This window comes from Australozyma saopauloensis, chromosome 3, assembly GCF_035610405.1.
Source record: "Australozyma saopauloensis chromosome 3, complete sequence".
Taxonomy (NCBI): Eukaryota; Fungi; Ascomycota; class Pichiomycetes; order Serinales; family Metschnikowiaceae; genus Australozyma; species Australozyma saopauloensis.
The window spans coordinates 946,496-961,065 of record NC_086133.1 but is presented as its reverse complement, the minus strand read 5'-3'; the positions used below and the strand labels follow the sequence as shown (position 1 = coordinate 961,065).

General features: G+C 47.0%; 6 protein-coding genes across 6 annotated transcripts; 5 read left to right on the top strand and 1 right to left on the bottom strand.

The window, feature by feature from the left end:
- Positions 1–316: 316 nt before the first annotated feature.
- Positions 317–1,522, top strand: PUMCH_002595 (uncharacterized protein; the record flags this gene model as incomplete). Its single annotated transcript, XM_063021596.1, has 1 exon — positions 317–1,522. One exon carries the CDS (start codon positions 317–319, stop codon positions 1,520–1,522), a length of 1,206 nt encoding a protein of 401 aa, XP_062877666.1.
- Positions 1,523–2,168: 646 nt separating this feature from the next.
- PUMCH_002594 (uncharacterized protein) lies at positions 2,169–4,016 on the top strand (the record flags this gene model as incomplete). Its single annotated transcript, XM_063021595.1, has 1 exon — positions 2,169–4,016. The coding sequence occupies one exon, from the start codon at positions 2,169–2,171 to the stop codon at positions 4,014–4,016; it is 1,848 nt and encodes a 615-aa protein (XP_062877665.1).
- An 865-nt stretch (positions 4,017–4,881) lies between these two features.
- PUMCH_002593 (uncharacterized protein) lies at positions 4,882–7,260 on the top strand (the record flags this gene model as incomplete). The annotated part of the gene is made up of 1 exon (XM_063021594.1): positions 4,882–7,260. One exon carries the CDS (start codon positions 4,882–4,884, stop codon positions 7,258–7,260), a length of 2,379 nt encoding a protein of 792 aa, XP_062877664.1.
- Positions 7,261–8,580: 1,320 nt separating this feature from the next.
- On the bottom strand, positions 8,581–9,861 carry PUMCH_002592 (uncharacterized protein; the record flags this gene model as incomplete). Its single annotated transcript, XM_063021593.1, has 1 exon — positions 8,581–9,861. One exon carries the CDS (start codon positions 9,859–9,861, stop codon positions 8,581–8,583), a length of 1,281 nt encoding a protein of 426 aa, XP_062877663.1.
- A 1,347-nt stretch (positions 9,862–11,208) lies between these two features.
- Positions 11,209–13,134, top strand: PUMCH_002591 (uncharacterized protein; the record flags this gene model as incomplete). Its single annotated transcript, XM_063021592.1, has 1 exon — positions 11,209–13,134. The coding sequence occupies one exon, from the start codon at positions 11,209–11,211 to the stop codon at positions 13,132–13,134; it is 1,926 nt and encodes a 641-aa protein (XP_062877662.1).
- Positions 13,135–13,404: 270 nt separating this feature from the next.
- Positions 13,405–14,379, top strand: PUMCH_002590 (uncharacterized protein; the record flags this gene model as incomplete). Its single annotated transcript, XM_063021591.1, has 1 exon — positions 13,405–14,379. The coding sequence occupies one exon, from the start codon at positions 13,405–13,407 to the stop codon at positions 14,377–14,379; it is 975 nt and encodes a 324-aa protein (XP_062877661.1).
- Positions 14,380–14,570: the final 191 nt, after the last annotated feature.

Genomic DNA, 14,570 nt, shown 5'->3' with positions numbered 1-14,570 from the left:
GCTAATTGTAGCTGCTAGAATATGACGGTATCTCAAAGTCCGTGGTTTGGTATCATTTGTTCGAGTTAGCGGGAATCTTCCCAGAAAGATACCGTTTATAGTGGTGAAATACAGTCCCAATACAAATACATGGACCACACCAAGAACGATTGTGCCAATAATTAGACGATTTTGTCGATATAGTAAAAATTTATTGACGTAATTGAAACAATTCCAAACTATTTTATTCATCGGAAAATTATTTCTGGGGATCGCTTATCTCTAGTCTCCCCAACTCATCGCTCATCTCATCTCGTCTAATCTACACTCACCAAAGATGCCATTGTTTGAAACAACAGGATGGAACGTGACCGCAGATAAAGTGGCCTTTGGCGGAGCCGAGGAGCCAAAGAAAAAGTCCAAGCTGAAAAAAAATAAGAAAAAGGCCCCCTTGACAGAGATCCAGCCAACAGAACAGGACCTACCCCAAAAGAGAAAGAGCGCTGAGACAAAAGAGCCCACAGCCAAGAAACCAAAGACAAAAGAGAGCTCTCAACATGACAGCCAAACCAACGATGCGCCAGCTAAACTGGCCCCAGGCCCAATGCCTGTAATGAACTCCAAGTTGACTGCATTGCAGCAAAAGATGATGGCCAAGCTTTCTGGGTCTCGCTTCAGATGGATCAACGAACAATTGTATACGTCGTCGTCTGAGTCTGCACTCAGTCTTGTGAAAAACCAGCCAGAGCTCTTTGACGAGTACCACCAGGGGTTCAGATCGCAGGTGCAACTGTGGCCCGAGAACCCCGTCGATGTGTTTGTAGAACAAATTAAGGGTAGAACTCATAAGCCAATTAGCGCTCCAGGCGGTTTGCCCGGAAACTCTCAGAAACAGGTGGTGATCGCAGATATGGGCTGTGGAGAGGCACAATTGGCCCTTGACATCAATAACTTCGTCAAGCAATACAATTCGCAGAAGAAAGGTAAGGGCAAGAAGGATCGCACCAGTGGTCCCAGGGCCCCAACGAAATTGGACATCAAAGTGCACAGTTTTGACCTCAAGAAGGCCAACGACAGAATCACCGTGGCCGATATCAAAAAAGTGCCATTGAAGGATGGTTCTTGTAACATTGTGATCTTTTGTTTGGCATTAATGGGTACTAACTTTTTAGACTTCATCCAAGAGGCCTACCGTATTCTTGCACCCAACGGAGAGCTCTGGATTGCCGAGATCAAATCGCGGTTCTCCGAGTCCAACAGTAGCGGCTCCAAGCCTCAAAGACCCGAGGAGGTCGGTAAAGAGTTTGTTGACTCTTTGAAATTGTTTGGTTTTTTCCACAAGAAGACAGACAATGAGAACAAGATGTTCACCAGATTTGAATTTTTCAAGCCATCAAAAGACATCATTGCACAGCAGATGAACTCTCACAAGAAGACCAAGTTCATTGAAGCCGAGTCGAAGAAGGAGGAACTCGAATCGAAGAGACTGAAGACCGCCGAGGGCAACTGGCTCTTGAAGCCCTGTATCTACAAGCGGAGATAAACGTTCTGTGACCGAACAAAGGAACTCAAAATTTAAGGAATGTTTACGTGTAATTGAAACCAGAATTTCCCTTCCAATGGCTGGCTTCTGCAATACTTGGCTGCCACAGGTGCTGCCACTACCTAAATGGAGACTCAACAATAATACTTGAGAATACGCTCATAGACGCGGTCGCGCACAAACGCGTTGCACAATAACACTGCATTTTAATGAATAATCGTACAGCTACACAATAAACATACATGGTCCGAGATTAGCTGCTGGATTTTACTCTGAAATGGGGATCTGCACCAGGTGTTGTTCCTGCAGCTAGTAACGTCACATTAGCGTGTGAATCACAGATGTGCAGATATCTCGTACATTAAAAGCCTCCTGCCGTAAATCACTCGCAAAATATACAACTATTCCCTTCACTGATCAAACACATCTTTTTCCCTTTCATTTTGCAGATCGGGCCCTCACACATCCCTGAACAACCCTGAACACCCAGTTTCATTCCCCCAACGGCTGCAGTCCTGCAGAGAGGCCCGCAACCAGCAATTTGCAGCCAGCTTCTGGCTTAACCGATTCAGGTGGTGCCAGCCATCTCTAAGGGTATCCATTTATAAGCTGTCAAATGTCCAGGGAATCTACGTCTCCATAGATAATGGATTTTTACGAACCAACCTTTTTGTTCCGTCAAAACGCTCTCAGAAGAGCCTCCTCACCCAAAAAGAACAACTCCACCAACCCATACCTCAACGAAAACTGCTCCACATCTTCACTGTGGCTTTTGAACAGCGATATGACAAACGACGTTTCTTTGACCAACAGGGTTTGTGCCTTGGACAGGGTCAACATCAAATCCAACTACTGGAAGATTCCTGATAGCGAGATGAATTTGACCGCTTTGGCACTCAGTGATCCCGACGCAGCCAATCCGTCTTTGGCTATTTCGAGCGCCAACTCGGAAAGTAATCTTTTCATTTACGAGCTCGATCCTTTCCAGCACTACTTGACGCATCACACCACCATTTCGCTTCCCAACATCCATAGTCTCTGCTGGGTCAAGAACACGCAGTCCAAATTTCTTGTTTCTGGAAACTCGAAAGGATACGCACATTTGATCTCTGTTCCACGTAGTGGTGACGAGGACGAGAGCGCCGAGATTGTCAAGAGATTCAACCACCGTAAACACTTGAAGCTTGTGAACAAGGATTCGGCACTTTCATCGCATCAAAGCACAACGGTTCCAAACCTAGGGTTTCTCTCAGACAAGTTGGTGACCACATACGACGACACCTTGTTTGTGTGGAACATGAACGATGTGCACCTGGCCATGAGACCCAAGCCAGAATCGATTTCGGTTGTTCCCGGAATCACCAATTTCGACGCTCCAATCACCGACTCGTCTACACTTGCACTTTGCGGTGCATTTGGCGTGACTCTTTTCGACACCAGATCTGCGCAACACAGCATTCCAAAATCGAGCTTGGCCATGAGCCACGATGCAAAACGTATCAAGACAAACCTTGTCAAGTGGCACAGCAGCAATGAATACACTTTGGCCAGTGCGCACGCCGATGGAATGGTTCATCTTTGGGATATTAGAATGAACGATACATTCTCCCAAATCTCTGGACACAAGGGTAAGACCATCACAAGCATGGCATGGAACGGCAACGACTTGTTCACTGGTGCAAGTGATGGTATGATTGCCCACTGGGACCTTACAACCGACTTGGACACGACAGTAGACTTGTCTAGCCATGCGGAAACACTCAAGCACTGCTCCCTTCGAGAGGGTATCAATAGTGTTCATTTCGATGCAGTGACCAACTCGCTCGTCCACTCTGTATCTGAGAGACAGTGCGGAACCATTCTTCCAGCGCTGAACAACAAGATCGTCGGAATGTGTCAAATTTCCGACGGCGACAAAACAGACGCCCGCTGCAAGATCCTCCTGATCGACGGAGCCGCATTCTTGGGATTGCACGCCAAAATCTACGACGCAGCCGGCTCTGCTGATGGCTCAGGCGATAAACAATACTACTCCCAGGAAGATCTTGCGCTCATGTCGCAAGGAGTCTCTGACGAAACCCTTGTTGGTACAGAGGACAAGTTGTTTGGCCCACTCAGTCTCAAAAAGAATCTCGACGTCGATGAGGACGTGGAGCGCCATGAAGTGGAACTCTTGGGCATTAGTGTTCCACCCGCCGGAGACTTGAAGAACGAGTTCAGCGCCAAGAGCCTTGATCCATTCTACAACTGGCTGCCTAGTCTGCCGGTCAGATCTCTTCACTCTGTGGATTCCAGCACAGACCTACAGGATTCGCCTACACTTTCGAACATTTCCAACAACGACTCTATCTTCACGCTCTCTACAGCCACAACGTTCTTCGAGGAAGAAGTTGCGCCCACGAAAGATTTTCTGCTCAATGCGCTCGACAAGACGTTGGAGGAGATCCGCGGGGAGTATGCGATCGATAACGGCTTCCATAACATATATGTCTAAAATTAGGTCTACGGGCCTAAGCCTTTTTAATTTGCATTAGCCCACATATGGGTATCAATAGAAACATAGCTATATCGGTGTAGAAATCTTTTGATTCAGAGAAATCCGGCGATTTTAAAATTTCAAAAAATGTCAACTCCCCTCGTCTTCAAGTCTTTAAATCTAGAAGTATCTTGAACTATTCACTCTGATCCTATATCTCATATATACCCACAGTACACAGCCTATCCGAAAAAAGAATCCAAACTTAACCTCAAATTATTTTCAATTTTCGCTCATTCCAATTGACGTATCCCGATCATCCTCGCCTATCACATCAAACGAGCGCAATGCCCCTGCTCGGATTTTTCGCTCATGCACCCACCAAGTATGCATTTGCGGTTCCTAACCGTCACCGGCCAGGGAACAAACATTCCCAACACAAACAGGGCCACCGTAGCCGAAACAGAAAAAAAAGAGAATATATAAACCCTCCATCCCGCACTCATTCGCTCCAATCTTTTCTGCCCAATTTTCCTATCTCTCATGCTCACGTCACCCCCCATATAGCCCCCCCATAGGAAATTTCATGCCCGCACCTGTGCCTCCCACGCTATTTTCTATTCCAACCCACTGCTTCCACTAATCAACCACCTTTCCTCGTCAGCCCGCATCCCGCCCCATCGGAACATCCCTGCCGGTATCTGCTGCTGCTAGCCAATCATCGTGCGCCTTCCCCGTGTCTGGCCCTTTCTTGCTACTCCTTCCGAGCGTCTGGCTTCCGAGTTCGTCGACTTTTACTCGGACTTCCAACAACAGCATAGTCAGTGACTGCCACGACGCCAACGAAAACTAGACCCGCCCACATCCGCTCATCCGGCCGCACATGCCTACCATCAACGTCAAATTGGTGGCTGCCGAGTCGCTATACAAGCGCGACGTCTTTCGGCAGCCAGATCCGTTTGCGGTGATAACCGTGGATGGATCGCAAACCAAGACCACCAAGACCGCCAAGAAGACCTTGAATCCGTACTGGAACGAGCTGTTTTCGCTCAATGCCAACGAGGACTCCATTCTCGTCATCCAGGTGTTCGACCAGAAGAAGTTCAAAAAGAAGGACCAGGGCTTTTTGGGCGTGGTCAACGTCCGCATCGGCGACGTGATCCACATGTCCTTGCAGAACTCCGAGGAGACCATCACGCGCGATTTGAAGAAGCTGAACGAGCACTTGGCCGTGAGTGGTCGTGTGATTATTGTGTTGAGCTACAACCTGGCCTCTGGAACCGGAACTGCCGCCTCGGCTTCTGCTCCCGTGGCTGGCGCCACTGCTGCTGGTGCTTCCATTGCGGCCGCTCCGGCCTCAATGCCTCCCGCAGCCAACGGTACTGCTCAACCCTTGGACGCTCCACCTGCACCAGGCGTAGATGCTCCATCCAACGGCGACTCTCTGGCAAACAGACAGTATTCGTCGTTCGAGGACCAATATGGTAGATTGCCCCCTGGATGGGAACGTAGAACAGACAACTTCGGCAGAACCTACTACGTGGACCACAACTCTCGCAGCACCACTTGGCAACGGCCAATGGCTGACCAGTCTGAGACTGAGCGTGGCCAACAACGTGAGAACTACACCGAGGCCGAGAGACGACAACACCGTGGCCGTACTTTGCCCGGCCAAACCCCTCAGTCTCCTGTGTTGAGCGCGACAAACTCCACCAACAACAGTAACAGTGGAAGCGTGACCGTCAACTCTAGTGGCGCTAACACCCCAGTGAGTGCTGCTGCAGCTGTTTCCATGGCCGCTTCTGGCGGTACTACCCGTGGTTTGGGAGAATTGCCGTCCGGTTGGGAACAACGTTTCACTCCGGAGGGAAGACCATACTTTGTGGACCACAACACAAGAACGACCACATGGGTGGATCCTCGCAGACAGCAATACATCCGTACCTTTGGACCAAACACTACTATTCAACAACAACCAGTCAGTCAGTTGGGTCCATTGCCATCGGGATGGGAGATGCGTCTCACCAACACAGCCAGAGTTTACTTTGTTGACCATAACACCAAAACGACTACATGGGACGACCCTCGTTTGCCATCCTCATTGGACCAAAACGTTCCTCAGTACAAACGTGACTTTAGACGTAAGGTTATTTACTTCCGTTCTCAGCCTGCCTTGAGAATCTTGCCCGGTCAATGTCACATCAAGGTGAGAAGAGACCATATATTCGAAGACTCCTACCAGGAGATTATGAGACAGACTCCAGATGACTTGAAGAAGAGATTGATGATCAAGTTCGACGGTGAGGAAGGTTTAGATTACGGTGGAGTCTCCAGAGAGTTCTTCTTCTTATTATCTCACGATATGTTCAACCCATTCTACTGTCTATTCGAATACTCGAGTCATGACAACTACACGTTGCAGATCAACCCTAACTCGGGAATCAATCCCGAACATTTGAACTACTTCAAGTTTATCGGAAGAGTTGTTGGATTGGGTGTGTTCCACAGAAGATTTTTGGATGCTTTCTTCGTCGGTGCCTTGTACAAGATGATGTTGCACAAAAAGGTTGTTTTACAAGATATGGAGGGTGTTGACGCCGAGTTCTACCGTTCTTTACAATGGATTATTGACAATGACATCACGGACGTTTTGGATCTTACATTCAGCGCTGAGGATGACCAGTTCGGACAAATTGTCGAGGTCGACTTGAAGCCAGGTGGAAGGGACATTGAGGTGACCCAAGACAACAAGCATGAGTACGTCGAATTGATCTGTGAGTGGAAGATTCACAGACGTATCGAGGAGCAATTCAAGGCATTTATTGACGGATTCAATGAATTGATTCCTCAAGAGTTGGTTAACGTTTTCGATGAAAGAGAATTGGAGTTGTTGATTGGAGGATTGTCCGAGATTGATGTTGAGGACTGGAAGAAACACACCGACTACAGAGGCTACCAAGAGAGTGACCAGGTTATTCAATGGTTCTGGCAATGTATCAAGGAGTGGGATTCCGAGCAGAAGGCCAGATTGTTGCAATTCACCACCGGTACATCCAGAATCCCCGTCAACGGTTTCAAGGATTTGCAAGGATCCGATGGTCCCAGAAGATTCACCATTGAAAAGGCAGGCGAGCCACAACAGTTGCCCAAGTCGCACACCTGTTTCAACAGAGTCGACTTGCCTCCCTACACTTCCTACGAGAGCATGAAACAGAAGCTCACATTGGCCGTCGAGGAAACCGTCGGTTTCGGGCAAGAGTAGTTTGTGCAAGCCAGCTCCGGAGCCACTTTGAATAAAAAAAAAATCCTCTTCCTCTTCATTTCTCTGCCCCAGCAGCCATCTACACCAGGTTCCTACGGATACATTTAATTAAGTACATTTCAATGCATATCTGATAACAACGTCGCAATTGGAAGGCGCCATTACAACCAATGGCATCCACCAATCGCAATCTAACTACGAAATCCAATTACGACATTTAACCATTCCAAATTGTGTCAGTGCCAAGTCCGGCACAAACTGCACCCGCCCTCGTTTTGATGTAATCGTGCACCCTTTGCTTCTGCCTCCCCTCCTAGTCATGGTGTACTGCAGCCAACCGCCATCTTCCCTTCTAGGTGCAAATGGACCAGGATTGCATTATGACAAATGCATAAAAGCAACTCCATGTAGAATGATACCATTCGAGGGGATCGCTCGACGCTCGTAACTTCTCCGCAGAGGGAGGGGAGGTGGCCAGTAGAAAATAGTATATATAAGCTGACGAATTGCCGTTGCTAGAATTTTTGTATCCTTCTTCTTTAGATATATTAGTAGCGCTCTGACTGATACATCTATAGCTTACTGCATTAATTCACAGCAACACTTTATCCAGTATTTTTCCCTGCGTCGGCTTTTTTCGCTTCCAATTCAATATGCCTGACTTGTTCGATAATTTCTTCGGCAAATTGTCTTCTCGCTGGAACGGTGGAAAGACTACACCACACTACGGAGGCTCTTCTCAGGTCAATTCCGGTAAGTACTATAGCTACCACCAGAATGCCACCAACAATAAGTATTGGATGCCCACCGAGAAGAACATGGTCGACCATAGTGAGGAGAAACCTCCTATGGACATGAACCTGATCCGGAAGGGCTCTGTGTCCAGTATGTTGCTGGAGGAGAACAGCAAGTCCAGAAACTCCAGTATTTCGGAGTAGAGCCAGCTAGGTTGGCGTCGCTAACGAAACTCATGATTAAACAATAAAGTTCACTTCTTCCTGCTGCTGGGTCATGTTGACGTCAGTTTCACTTTCAAGTCTTCCTGAAGTTGGTTATAGTATATATTGATGTGCTTGAATATAGTCGTAACCACTGTACATATTTGTAGAAGCAACATGAATTCCGTATTTGCAGATGTGGCCCTTATAGAGGCGCGTGGCATGGATGCAAATGCTCTATTAATTTGAATATATTGCTCAGGTAACGGAACAATTACCGTAGCGACGAGGTATCCCCGAAGGCAACGCTGATGAGAAATGAATAAGGAAAGAACGTAAGTGCTAGGATGTGTAGCCGGGAATATGGCGTCGAAATTTTTCATTAGAAACAGCAGAAGAGCCGGCGTAGGAACGACCGTTTGTTCCGTTGTGCGTTGAAGCTGGAGGCATCCGAATGCAAATCGCTGTCACCATAGCCCGGATGGACACCATTTCTGAATGGAGAGGCGCTGGTTGTGTTGGCAGCTTCATTGGTTCCACTGTACGCGCCATATGTCAACGAATGTGGTCTATCGTTCCGTTGCAGTGATGACAAGAGAGGCTGGTTTTGGGCCAGGTTGAAGGGGGACCTCTTGCTTCCAGAATTGATAGCTCCACGACTCGTGTCCGTTGGCTTGCGAGGCTTTTGTGGAGGGTGTGGGTTTCCGTACCCATGCAAGTTAGCCTTTTTGTTGAGAGCAGCATCCCAGCCGCGGCCGCCGTTCAAATCCATCCAGTCGTAATGTCCATCTTCCTTCTCTCCAATTGATTCAAGGGCTCCGTCCATTAAGTTGAGCAAGTAAGCGTAGTCCGGGTCTTCGTCAAACTCGAGGTTACGCACATATGTGAGGTACTGCGCAAACTGAATAGGAAATCCGTAGCAGAGCTCCGAAATGGAAGTTGTTTGCTTGGTCAAACCAATTTTCTCATACTTCTGTTTGTTGGTGGGTGCTTTTAGTCCCTGCCATGGAAGGGAGCCCCTTAAGAAGTACATGAACACATGGCCAAGACTCTCCAAATCATCTCTTCTCAGCTGCTCGCGGCCCAAGTGGGTGTTGATAGACATGTATCTTGCCGTGCCGCTCAAAGCCTTCTTCTCTCTGAAGGGGATGTGGGCTTTAGTCTTAGGGTCTCTATATTGCTTAGCCATGCCGAAGTCAACAATATAAACCATGTTGGCATGAGGGGTGTTGGGCTTTCCTATCAAAAAGTTATCCGGCTTCACGTCACGGTAGACAAGATTATGTTCGTGAATGTCCAGCATTCGCTGAAGCATCTGCTTGGCCACCTGGACCACCGTCTTGGTCGAGAACTTGCGCCCGCACCAATCAAACAAGTCCTCCAACGAGGGCCCCAAAAGATCGATTACTAGAATATTATGTACACCCTCCTGGCCAAAAAAATACGCCTTGGGCACACCACTGACGTCGCCCAAGATGCGATAAGACCGGTACTCATCGCGCAACTGCGGAGCCTCACACTTCCGAGGCTCAAACTTGATGGCGATCTGCTGGCTGTTGAGGAGGTTGATGCCCTCGAAGATGATCCCGAAGGAGCCCTCGCCAATCTTCTTGCCGACTTTGTAGTGCACGCCTACTCTGTTTCCTCCACCAGATTGGGCCATTGCGGTCAGTTTTCGGGAGAAAGCAAGATGCGCGCGGGATGTGTAGGTGAGCGCCGGGGTATTGACCGTGAAAACGGGGAGCTTTTCACGGGGATTCGCTTGGTTCGAATATACTGCTTGGATCGAACAAACCTCGGATTCGGGCCGAAATTGAGCGGGGAAAAAAGTCGCGAGATGTCACAGCCACTGGGATTCGCAAGGACAAGGTGTTCCTGGGAAATTTTCGGGTTGTGGGTCGGGTATGGTTGCTTTGGAGGGACTGGCAATTGAGTGTCTGGTTAAGCGAACTGGAAAAGGAATTTTCCCAGGGCCCGGTGTACGGGTGTGGTGTGGGAAGCGGGTGGCTCCATCTTTCGGTGGTTACTGTGGGGAAGAGAGGATAGGGAGAGATGGAGAGTTGAATTTTGGAATTTTTTGTTTTTGTTTTTTGGTGGGGTTTTTGTTTTGGGGATTTTTGTTCAATTTTTTTTATTTTCTCTCCGAGGGTGTGGTGTTGTATTGAGGTGGTTGAGAGTGTTCAGAAGTACTTGGATCAATGGGTGAGGAAATCTATTTTTGTAATTTTGTAGTTTTTTTTTCTATGAATTGTTTTAGTGCAAAATTGTTTAATCTTATGGAAGACGCGCAAGATAAATGAAGTTCCGTCTCCTTTGTGAGACCCTATTGTTAGTAACTCATAGAGAATCACCACTAGAATACTGAGTCAGGAGTGGGACCGGGTTAGGATACTAGAATAAAACATATCAAATTAAATAATTGATTGACGATGTAAAGACAACTTAGAATTTGTCGGGCCGTCATTGGTCCGGTTACTGGTTCTAAGAGGGCCCACAGATGTACCCTAATCTAACTAGATCGGTAGATCGAGACATAAATAGTCCTAGCGAAAATTGAGTTTATCGGGGAACGACTTTGGGTCTTTAAAGTTAAGTAATAAAAGAGAGAATTGGACACCAAACATGTATCATAGATCTAAGAAGGAGATAATCAGACCAGATGGGTCAAAGATATACTTATGTCACTCCATAAAGACATTTCGCTTCTTCAGTATTATTCAACTTCAAAAATTTCAAGTCATTTCAGCATACATATACCTTAAATTGAGGTCGCTGTATCTGTGTATTCGCCCCAAAAAGACCATATCTCCATTCACACAGCAAGAACAATCCAATTTTCAGCACCAATAACTTATATTCAGTCGTACCATCGATTTTGAAAAAAACAAAATTTATCTTATTTGACACTTTTCAAAAAATATTCTCAACTTGACACCAATTCCTTATCGCCCATTCCGCTTACTAACAGCTCCTATCAAATGGTTGCAAATTCCCCCAGATCCACACTACAATGACTGATCCAACGGACTATTCACACATCTTTCTAAGTCAATGGTTTCCCAAACTCCCCTGGACCATTGTCGAAGATATTCTCCGCAGACTCCCGGCCGAACTCATCAGCGAGACGCTTTTGCATGTTCCGTTTCTTCGCAAGTTCATCATTGAACTATTCTACACCAACGAGATCCATCTCATCCTCTCTCCGGCCAGAAGACCGCATTTGTGTGTTTCGGATGGTCAGAAACAGGAACTCATCGATATCACCACGTTTGGCGAGATCGACGATTTTCTATCGCTCAATCCAGACATCAATCCGGACATAGTGAAGGTGATAGCCAACCAGGACTTCCGCTCGTTGGAGGAATTGTTGACGAAACATCGCGAGCGGTTTGCCCGCTGCAAGAATCTACAGGTCTATGTGGATGACTACGAGTTCACCGAGACCGACTTGGCGTTCCTCTTCTCATTCAGGAATCTCCTGAAGTTCCAGACGTCAAGAGTGAAACTCAGGCGAACAAAGAAAGCGTTATCGGCGTTGATGCTGTCGCTGGTGAATTTGAAAGATCTCGTCTTGTTGGGCCATGAAGTTTCGAATTGGTCCGAGGTCACCTTCCCTTCTAATTTGTTGCATCTAGATCTCTCATGGTATTCGGCCTTAGACCATGCCTCAGTCAGGCTTCCTGAATCTTTAGAACATTTGTATTGGAACCAAGTGGGCTTCTATGATTCCACCTTCGATTCGGTTGCATTCCCTTGTAATCTCAAAACCCTCATGTTAACTTACAATAGTCTTCACGAGCTCAATGTATCTCGGCTTCCACAGACCCTTGAAACCTTAGACCTTTCGGCAAACAGTCTACAGAGGTTTGTCTATGATGCAAGTAATCCCAGATGGCCGCCGATGTTGGAATCGATCCTATTGAACAACAACATCATCGGCGACGACACGCTCAAACAGCTCCAGCAAATAGAGTGGCCGCGAAATTTGCGCAACTTGCGCTTGGATATGAACTCCTTCACTACTCTCGAGTATCTTGATACGTTGCCAGAGGGCTTGACGTATTTGGATTTGTCGGATACCGCCCTTCGCACATTGGAGGTGAAGCACAACCATGATGAGTATCCATACTTCAACTTTCCCGGTTCGTTGGATGTGCTTAATATACAATGCTGTAGAGATTTGAGGTATGAGGCTAGATCTTCTGCTTCGTCATCTGTACAATCAAGGATCAAATTTCCCGAAAATCTTCGGACTCTAAACATGACGGAGGCGAATTGTGAAGACCTCGGCAACTTCATATTTCCCAAAACACTCAAGTCTCTCTCGCTAGCTGGAAATCGCATTAGGGATATCAACTCTTACAACTTGACTCTTGACGGAGTTGAAATTGTGCATTGGTCTCATTTGAAAAACCTAAGGGAGCTTGATTTGTTCTACAATCTCATATCAGATCTCAAAAACTGGCATCCTCCAATTAACTTAAAGGATCTCAGCTTAAGGAAAAACGAGTTCAAGATTCTCTCCTCTATTGACACTCCTTTATTCGATTCAAAGTTCAGGGACAAGTTCAACATTCAGGTATTAAACTTCGACGAGAACCAAATCCATACGTTGGACCAGAATCTCTGTCTTCCCAACAGCGTCAAGTGTTTTACTCTATGGGGCAATGCATTGTCACAGTTCAATTTCACCAAGGCAATCGGTGACCATCCGAATCTTGATAGGTTAGACTTGACCCTCAATCAAATCGAAAAGCTCTCAATTGTGCCTTCTGATGCTCAGTATCTGTCTCATTTGACTTCTTTGGATTTGACAGGCAATGAGCTAATTGGCAAATCTATGACAATCGATAACTTCTACGCACTTTTGAAACAGCTAGACATCACACCACTACAGCACAAGCGCAACCTCAAGACGATCCATGTGTTCAAGTAGTATGTTTATAAACGAATTTATAGAACCGAGTCACAATAAGTTGCCCAAGCGAAGCTGGTACCAGTATCATTTGTGACTCTCGAACTACAACAAACAATACATTAATCCAAAGAGGCAACTTCGCAACAAATCAAAACCAAACAAGTAAACATTCACCTTTGGAATTCTCGCTATTTAATTCACCCGCTTTTTTATTTTCCGCCTTTTTCTTCCTCGTACTCACACTCAATCCCAAATACAAACGCGCCCACTGGACTCTACCCATTCCTCATGGCTGAACCACTAGAAAAGTTCCGGCCCGGGTCCAAAGCACTCGCGTACCATGGCCCTTTGGTGTACGAGGCCAAGGTGCTCAAAATCCACGAGGAGGGCAGTTCGGTAGTGGATATCGGCGACGGCAAAACGGAGCCTCTACTGGCCAACAAGATCCCGGCCTTTCTCCGCGAGAAAGACGCCTATTTCTTGCACTACAAGGGTTGGAGCTCCAAATGGGACGAGTGGGTGTCGAGCGAGCGGATCATGGAGTTCAACGACGACAACTTGGGCCTTTCCAGAGAGCTCCGGAATGCCCGGAAAAAGACCATTGAAAGATTGGACTCGGGCCGAGAGAACGACAACGAGGAGGCGGCAAACGCAAGCAAGAAGCGGAAAAAGCCTGCGAAGGCGTCGACTCCACAGCCGGCCGGAAAGACGAACGGGCTGAGCAGACGGAAGAAGCCAGAAACGAAGGCTACGTACGAGGTGTTGTTGCCCATTCGGCCCAGATTGAAGTGTATATTGGTAGACGATTGGGAGATCATCACTCGCGACAGAAGACTTGTTGATTTCGAGTCGACAACGGCGGTCAGCAAGATCCTTCAGGCGTATCTCAAGCACAAGCTGCAGACCGTGAGCGAAGAGGACTACGAGATCGCGAAAGAGGTTGCGTTTGGGCTTCGAACGTACTTCGATGAGTCGTTCAGTTTGCGCCTCTTGTATCGTTTTGAGCGGCTACAATACGTCGAGGAACTCAACCGCCGAGGAGCGTTCAACGCCTCGGACATATATGGTGTAGAGCATCTACTACGGCTTTTAGTGAGTCTTCCTGGTTTGACAGCCCAAACGGCAATGAACTCCATCAGTCTCAACGTTCTATTCAAGCATATGGAGGATCTACTGGACTTCTTGGATGACAACATAGAGTCGTTCTCCAGTGTATACTGCAACGTCACTCCTCAGTACGACCGTCTATCACGAACACAATAATAGCTTAAGAGGAAAAATGTACAAAATAAAGGAACATCGGGATAGAATTCTAAGTACAGAGGACGGCTGTCTTGCGTTGCAATACAGTTAAAGAAACATACAGATCTACAACAAAGCAATGATAATCATCAATTCGTATATTTTCATAACTCGTTAAAACGTAAACTAATATGTGCACTATGTTACATGGC